A 760-nucleotide genomic window follows, 5' to 3' on the forward strand; every position below is an offset into this window, starting at 1 on the left:
TAATGAAGCTGTGAGCATATCTGCATGTTTCACTGAGTGCGAGGCGGATTATCTGTGTCAGCGGCCATTTGCTCACAACTGGCGCCACATCGGAGAGCCAGAGGCAGAGAGCATCATGGGTAAATGAGCAGACGCCGGCTGGCGTTCCCCCACCCAGCGAGACGCAAACATTCAATCTAAAGCTGAGGAGAAAGGTGGAAATGAGCCGACCTGTTAGCCTGGAGTTTGAGTACGGCGGCGAGAGGCTGTCATGTGACGTCATGAACGGCGATCCGTCAGCGAAGCTCTGCGGAGAGACCAGGAGGTCAGATAGAAACATCACAGCTACAGCAGGCTGACATGTTGGGTTCAGCTCTTCATCACATCAGACAGGAAGTTTAACCTGATCTGAAAAGTGTGGCCTGCCCCTGCAGTAGAACCATCCATCAGCATCTGGTTCCTCAGAGAACAACCAGCACCTAAAGCTGGGTTAGCTTCTAGAAGCATAGATCTGAACACCTGGACCTTCTACAGACCTACAGCTCCACGTTTTTAGGAAATAGAGATTTAACAGAAATGAAACTTTGAAAAACATTTAAATCAATAAAGTATTTGAAATAAACTGTTTTTCTCAGATGATACTTTTTGTTTTTATTGAATGTTTTCTAATTAGAACCGACATGATTCCTCAGACAGACGGTGAGACGGAGCGGCTCTATTCTCCATAGTTCTACTCTTCTTCATGCTGCTCTGTCACATAAAGTCCCTTTAACCAAGTTAG

General features: G+C 46.4%; 1 protein-coding gene across 1 annotated transcript in view; it reads right to left on the reverse strand.

The window, feature by feature from the left end:
* Nucleotides 1-760, reverse strand: part of LOC107102355 (transcription factor 4-like) — a gene marked incomplete at its 3' end in the record, with an annotated part of 170,571 nt that overhangs the window by 94,681 nt on the left and 75,130 nt on the right. The window contains exon 5 of the mRNA XM_015401628.1: nt 211-286. Within this exon, the coding sequence (XP_015257114.1) occupies nt 211-286 (76 nt within the window). The remainder of the gene's footprint in view (nt 1-210; nt 287-760) is intronic.

The sequence above is a fragment of the Cyprinodon variegatus genome, unplaced genomic scaffold (assembly GCF_000732505.1).
Source record: "Cyprinodon variegatus isolate N-32 unplaced genomic scaffold, C_variegatus-1.0 Scaffold1240, whole genome shotgun sequence".
Lineage (NCBI taxonomy): Eukaryota > Metazoa > Chordata > Actinopteri > Cyprinodontiformes > Cyprinodontidae > Cyprinodon > Cyprinodon variegatus.